General features: G+C 41.7%; 1 protein-coding gene across 1 annotated transcript; it reads right to left on the bottom strand.

Moving 5' to 3' along the window:
* Window positions 1–518: 518 nt before the first annotated feature.
* Window positions 519–6,649, bottom strand: LOC124798630 (pro-resilin-like). The gene is made up of 3 exons (XM_047262109.1): window positions 6,570–6,649; window positions 2,740–3,249; window positions 519–1,000 (listed from the first exon to the last, which is right to left on the bottom strand). Exons 1-3 carry the CDS (start codon window positions 6,573–6,575, stop codon window positions 719–721), a joined length of 798 nt encoding a protein of 265 aa, XP_047118065.1. The 5' UTR covers window positions 6,576–6,649; the 3' UTR covers window positions 519–718.
* Between the last annotated feature and the right edge of the window lie 769 nt (window positions 6,650–7,418).

Raw genomic sequence — 7,418 nt, 5'->3', positions numbered from 1 at the left:
CTCGTGTTGTTTCATGAAGCAAAGTGAAACACTTAGACATCACCATACTTTAACTGGTTTGTAGCTTAGACGTTCGTCAGGGCCCAAACCACGAATTTCTGGACATACGTTCAGTCTTTCAAAATTATCAGTTCACGGTCATGCTCCCCATACTAAGCGTTCCATAGTCGTTGTATCTGCGACAGTTTTCCAATTATGGCTAGTGTTTGGATCACTGGTTACGATTCAAAAACAATCTGATGAAACTATGATGACAGAACTCCAGGGATGGAGCCCCAAATCTCCAATGCTATTCATTTGTGGGCAGAGGTTTCCTCTTGAAAAGTCAACACATTACAACTTGCACAATATACAACCACTGTCAGCGTTTCCTTGCTACATTCTGTTTATACCAGTATGCCTTCACCAAGCTATATGTCTAAAAGTGAAATTACATGAAAGTAATAGTCACTTTTATCACCATTCATGACGTGCAGTGTATCTGGAAAACGTGGAAGGAAATAAGAGATTTTAAAATGTATAAATGATTTCCTGTTTATTCAAATCACTATGTACAAAAAATATATACGTATTTACATCACTCTCACACAGATATTTCTTCAGATATATAAAGAATTATAGACTTCACCCACAGAGATACGTACTGTAGTATGTACAAAAGATAGTAGCTATTCATAGAACATTAGATTCCTCGAGGTTGTACGGTGCAAAAGTGTCCTCAGTAGTGGTATCCGCCGTTTCCAGCTCCAGCTCCAGCGCGCCTCCTGCCGTAGCCGTTTCCGCCGGCGGAGTAGGCGGTGAGTCCGGTGTCCTGGTACTCTACGGTGGGCCTGTAGCCGTCCTCGTCCGCCTGGTAGGAGACGATCTGTTTGCGGCCGTCAGGCAGCAGCACGCGGTACTGGCCGTGGGCGCTCTCCCCCTGCCTGGACTCCTCTTGTCCAAAGTCACTCAGCGTCTCGCCGTCCTGCACCGAGTAGCTGAACTCGTAGTTGGCCGGCTCCTGTAAGAGTAATGTATATATACCCTAACTGTTGATTAGAACATAGGGATAAAACAGAAATTCTGCATAAATATCTGAATCTATCAAAGAAACAACTCTAAAACAGCATTTTTTATGTGCAGTCCGTCTTGAAAATTAATTTTATATTTCAAAATGAATCATAAGTTATGTATAAGAAATTAAGATTAATCAAAACTTAGAGCTTCTTGTGGTAACATAGCGATCACTTAGATCAAATCGAATTGGAACAAAAAGCATGCTATGGCTGTTATCATTAGAATCATTAGTTAGATGAAATCGAATGAGAAACGAATGGCATGATATTGTTCAGTTCTCAATTGATTTCATCTAATTGATCAGTCTGATGGTACTATTCGGTTCTCAACATGGAACAACATTGCAGAGTTATCACATAATTTCGTAATATTATAATCGTTGGTCACCATACCCTACTTACTTAATGTGAAGATATTCGTTTATCCCTATTTGTACTATTTACTTGCATCACTCTACAATGCATTATTAAAAAGTTTAAAAATAAGCTGTAAAATTAAGTTTCTAGTTCTCTTTATTAAGCGTAAGTAACGAACAATAAGAGTTCCATATTCAGATTTACTAACAGTGTATGATATGTACAGTACTCCAATATATCCAAAGAATCAAAATAGTGAGTATTGAGTCTATTTCATTAAGTGCTATTGACTAGGAGCTTTCACAAGTAATTGACTCTGTGCCTCACAATTACACTCAAAGGACTTAGGATGAAGTGTTATGCCTGATTTTGATGTTATTGACTTTTAACTTTGAAAAAAGTGTAAGTAGGCTGTTTAGGTTTTTATGTTGGTAACGTCACGTAGCGCTCTGTATGAAAATCACTGACTGTGCTGTGTGCGATCTGTGGCTGGTTGGCATTGTTGGAACATTCGCTATTGTAGTGTTGGGTTGTTGGATGTGAACAGCGCGTAGCGTTGCGCAGTTGGAGGTGAGCCACCAGCAGTGGTGGATGTGGGGAGAGAGATGGCAGAGTTTTGAGAGCGGACGATATGGACGTGCGTCCGTCAGAAAGAGGAAGTTTGTAATAGTGGATATCATGAACTGATATATATATGATGACTTTTGAACATTATTAAGGTAAATAAATTGTTTCTTCTCTATGAAAACGTTTCATTTGCTAACTATGCCTATCAGTAGTTAGTGCCTTCCGTAGTACGAATCTTTTATTTAGCTGGCAGTATTGGCGCTCGCTGTATTGCTGTAGTTCGAGTAATGAAGATTTGTGTGAGGTACCTGTAAGTGATTCATGAAAGGTACAGGTTATTGTTAGGGCCATTCTTTTGTAGGGATTATTGAAAGTCAGATTTCGTTGCGCTAATAGTATTGTGTGTCAGTTTATTGATCATAAGAATAAGTAAACAGAGAAATGTCTGAGTCCTTTTAGTTTTACTCAGCTGTCTCTGTATCAAATAACGTAGAAGTTTACCAGCACACTAATTCATAATTTTTCTAAGGGGACGTTTCAAAAGTAATTCTGGTTGTCAGAGAAATTATGCCGAGAATCCTTAGTCATCAACGAAAAACGGGTGGTCCTCCTCATTAAGCTACTTGACCAGTTTGCAGGCTAGAGTGTGAGTACTACAACATTCATTTTAACCGAATGAAAAATGTTTTTACCACATTCAGTGCAACGTAGTGTCATACGAAAACCTAAAACCTTAAGAGAAGTTAATCCAAAATCTTACAGCAAGTGGATCCTCCTGGGCTCCAGCGCGACCGTAGCCATATCCGGGCACTCCATACACTGGAGAGAGGCCACCAGCGTTACCAGAGGGCGCACCATACTGAGTGGAGAGTGCGTCACCAGAGTAAGAAGGCGCGCCGTACTGTGTGGACAGACCGAGTCCTCCAAAGCCAGTGGCGCGACCAGCTGCCGAAGGAGCGCCATAGCGAGTGGAGAGACCACCGCCGATCCCCCTGCCGGCTCCAAACCTCCTGGAGGAGGCGCTTCCGAAGCTGGAGGAGACGCGAGCCGCTGGACCCTGGCTGGAAGCTCCTGAGCGACCGAAAGCAGCGCCTGTCAGCGCAGGAGCTCCGTACTGAGTGCTGAGGCCGTTGGCTGCTGGGGCGCCGTACTGAGAACTGAGAGAGGAGGCCGAGGGAGGTCCGTACTCAGAGCTGGGAGGCAGGTACGACCGGTCGACCGGAGCTTCGGCGGCGACCGACAATACCAGCGTACTCAGGAGGACATAAACCTGTTGAAGGAGAAATATATAAATAAGTTTCAGAAATCTTATCTCGAAGGAGTCTGAAACCTTGAAACAGAAACCTACGAAGAACATTGGATCAAGACTCCTATAGTATAAATGTGAAAATGACTGGGTCATACGCCACTACAATATGCTTCTGTGTTGATGTTGTGATTTTCGCTCCAAAGACTTATTTGATTAAATGTTCTACTCTAGTCTATCCTGTGCAGTCTACTTGACCTCCTAGTAACTACTGCAGCCTTTAATCATTTCATCCTGCTTTCTGCATTCGTCCCATGTACTTTCTCTGCAGTTTTTATATCTCGCACTTTCATCCACTGCCAGACTGGCTATTCCTTGATGCCTCTGTATGTGTCCTATCAACTGAACTCTCCTTTTAGTCATGTTGCGCTATTAATTTCTTCTTTCCTTAATTCGGTTCGGTACCATCTCATCAGTTATTCGATATACCCTTATAATCTCAAACATTCTTCTTCCGCACCATATTTCGAAATCTTCTATCCTCTTCTTGTCTGATTTTCGTATTATCCACATTTCATTTCCATACGATATTCAATTCCATAGCGCAGATTCTTGCAACATAATGAGAACGTGGACCTCCTCGGAAGGGACGCAATGCACAATGGGCACTTTCCGATCATCGATTACATCGCATCTCACCATACTCCTGATTTTAAAGTGAGTGCCTTCATCACACGGTAAGAAGCCTAGAAGAAAAGGCAATGGAAGGAAATCACAAGTGGTATAATGTACACCCTCTGGCACCTTGGAGACAGTCGCACAGAGATTGCTGTTGCGTTAGGCGCAGCTAACATGAAAGCTAAGGATGTGTTCCCAACATGGAAGACCCCCACCCAGCCATCTCCGTAGGATTGACGTTACAGACTTTAAATGACTGTAACCCTACACATAAATTTTCAGTTATTATGCTTTCTCTACGTACTCACAGAAATTTGTTGTAATCATTAGACGAACCATGTAACATGTTGTTGCCTGAACGCTATAAGCATCAAACATTATTAAAAATTAAATAACAAATAAATAATTAGTTACACATTTGATTAGTCTTGAGCGCAATACCATCCAATGGCAAATAGGCGATAACTGGATTCTGTTGACTAACAGTCATTTTCATACCTACAGAATGAACAGAAAAAGTACGTTTACGTTTATGTAAAACCATTCCAAGCTTTATTAAAAGCATAGTTTTTACTATTAAACATTATTTTACTGTAACGTTTTAATATGTAATAAAACTGCATGCCTTTAACAACCTCTTGTAGCCTTTGACGTAAACGGAACTGAAATTATTCTGTTTGTTCTGTAGATTTGAAGATAATTGCTAGTCAACTGAAACCTTTTATAATCTAGTTGATGGTTGATTGCGTCGCATTTATAACAGATAATATACATCGCTGTGTCTCCTTCATGTGCGGATGTCAGGTTTCATAAACAAATAAGTGCCTTGATTTCTATACTGCTAAACGCTTAAAGACGTCACGTGGTCACCTGGTCGCTTACTTTCATTTGGAAGTTGCCTATCTAATAACTAAGAGAGCCAACAAAATTATGAATTTCGTATTTCATATATTTATTGGCGGAATTTAAAAATTTAAAATGGTGTCACAATCTACTCGTTAAGAGGCATGACTGACTCTGTTCAAACAGCCATGGAAGGCCTAGCGGTAACGACCAACCACCATTACATCCTCCGCCTAGGCGTCACACTGGATGCTGATGTGGAAGGACATGCGATCTTTGTCAGCTTTAGTGACTTCTAGGTCAAGTAGCTCGCCACTTGGCCCCACAAGGTCTGAGAGGACACCGCCTGCCAACAGCGCTCGGCAGACCTGAACGGTCACCTATCCATGTGCTAGCCAAGCCCGACACCGCATAAATGACGTGATCTGGCGGGAACCGACGTTACCACAGCGGTAAGGCCGTTGATCATAAAGAGGTATAATCTTACGTTAAAAGCTTAACCCTCGAGCGGACGCGCCAATGTGTAAATTGCGCCAAACACAAATAACATTGTTTTATACCGTTCGTTTGTTGTTCTATAATTGCTTCTGTACCTTCATTACTGTTTCAGCTAACACAATGATAAGCTGTGTTGTTATACACCTAAGTGAACAGTAGTATTACAAAACAAACAGAGAGCCAGGTGGGAAAAAATTTACTTTCTGTGCAAGAAAAGGAAACAGATTCCGAGCTAGCTGCACAATCCCCTAGTCAGGCAGTTGTCTACGAAATAATTACTAACTGAGTAAGTGTTCGGCTTAGATTTGATGCAGTGCGCTGTTTAATGATCAGAGTGGGTCATTACTGTGCGGTAACACCTCAACGCGGCAACAGATACAATGAAACTTTATGTTATTATTGTTTAATTAAATAGTGATTCAGCTCATGTTATATAAGTTTAGTTTATCGTTGTTTAGTTAAACTAAAATTATACTGTGATTTTGCTCATACGTGCTTATCTTGGTAACATAAAAACAGCTATCCTTTACTTGTGTGTAAAGTAGTCAGCGCGCTCGCTCGTGATATTAAAATCGGCGTGCCTGGTTGAGGATTAACACAAACTCAAACATTGCTCGACCAGTATCTGAAAATAAGACTACGTACTGACTTTCAAGAAGCTTTAGACATAATTTCAAATCTTTTCGAAACTTGCTCTCAATAATTCCCCCACAAAATAATGGAAGTAAAAAGTTTATAGCTTAGTACATTTTCGTAGTTCGAGCGGTAAAATTTCGGCATCAAGCATGGCGTTTTAAATTACTGTTCCTATGTTAGCAACACATTTTTCCGACGGTATACCATTGAATGTACTTGCAAAACTGTAACATCGCACATCATTCAGAAGATATGACATCATAAACATTGATATTCGTGAGAAATTAGCGTTACATAAAAACGGTCAACTAATTTCAAAATTCTGTTTTATACATGGGAGCTCGATTCCTTAAGGCATAGAGGATGGGGAGTACTGGTTGTGTTCTATTGCGTGTACTAAAGCTTTGGCAAGTTTCAAGATTATGAAGTTAACTCATAGACATCAGGCTTGAGTCATACCTAATAGGAGAAAGGTGTGTCATTTATGCCCTAGGGTACAAAATGAATTTCATGAGAAGGACGTGTACTTTTAAACGCACACTACGTTTTGTACTTATCATTGTTACCTCTATTGTTATTGCTTAGTTTGTTAATTAGTTAGTCAGACGTCGTGTACACGGACCTAGATGTAGTAGCGTATTAGGTACGCTAGCTTCGTGCGCCACGGCCTTCCTCGGTGGCTGCCTTACCTTCATGTTGTGTCGGAGATGGACAGCGGGAGCAGAGTGAGTCTGCCGAAGAGCTGTCCAGTATATACACCGGAGCTGCACTCCTGGGCGGGTCGCCGCTGCGAGAGATTCGGCCCGGCCGCTCCAGTTAGCGGACTGATGGGCAGGCAGTTACGTCACCGTCAGAGACCTTGGTGGCGCCTCGGAAGACCTTTCACGGCCGCACCCTCCCGGCCACTGCGCCGCCTTTCCGAGACAGCCAGTCATCTTGCTCCCCACGGCACGCTTCGCATAACAGCCTGTAATCTCCCGTCTCTTTCATCCATCCTAAAGGCATCGCTGCAGTTTGCAAGGACTTGTCCCGCTAGAGGCGCTTGATCTTTAGATAAGGTGAGATTATACAAGATACGTTGCTATTCCACATCGTGGAGATCCTTGTGGACAACTGTAATGGGACAATTTTTGTCTTTGCGGGTTTCTTATGAACAGCATCAATGATTGGGACAAGCCTTAAGTTTAACTGACACGTGAATTAGCCGTCATGAAAACGTACACATGACAACTGTAGTTCTACGGTATATCTCGAAATAATTAGCAACGAGTTTCTTAAAAGAAATTTAAGTTCCTTACTGGTTTCGGGCACTTAGTGCCCTTCTTCACAAGGTTATATCCATCACACTGACATTCGCTAATAATACGATAGGTGTAACCTTCTAAAGACGGACACTAAGCGCCGGAAAAGGATTAAGAAATTAAACTAATTTTACGTAACTGGCTGCTGGTACTTCGATGTCTAAAACGTAAAAAAGCATATCGGATAATCTACAACTTTCGAGGATGTTTACCTTTTCGACCGTTGTGCCTGTTGCT

Source organism: Schistocerca piceifrons, chromosome 5 (genome assembly GCF_021461385.2).
Source record: "Schistocerca piceifrons isolate TAMUIC-IGC-003096 chromosome 5, iqSchPice1.1, whole genome shotgun sequence".
Lineage (NCBI taxonomy): Eukaryota > Metazoa > Arthropoda > Insecta > Orthoptera > Acrididae > Schistocerca > Schistocerca piceifrons.
Note: the sequence above shows the minus strand (reverse complement) of the source record. Positions and strands in the feature narration are given on the sequence as shown.

Bases quoted from the DNA above. Each gene is read 5' to 3' on its own strand.
- LOC124798630 (XM_047262109.1), bottom strand. The intron at 1,001-2,739 runs GTAAGATTTTGG...TTACTCTTACAG, and splicing joins CCCAGGAGGATCCACTTGCT to GAGCCGGCCAACTACGAGTT.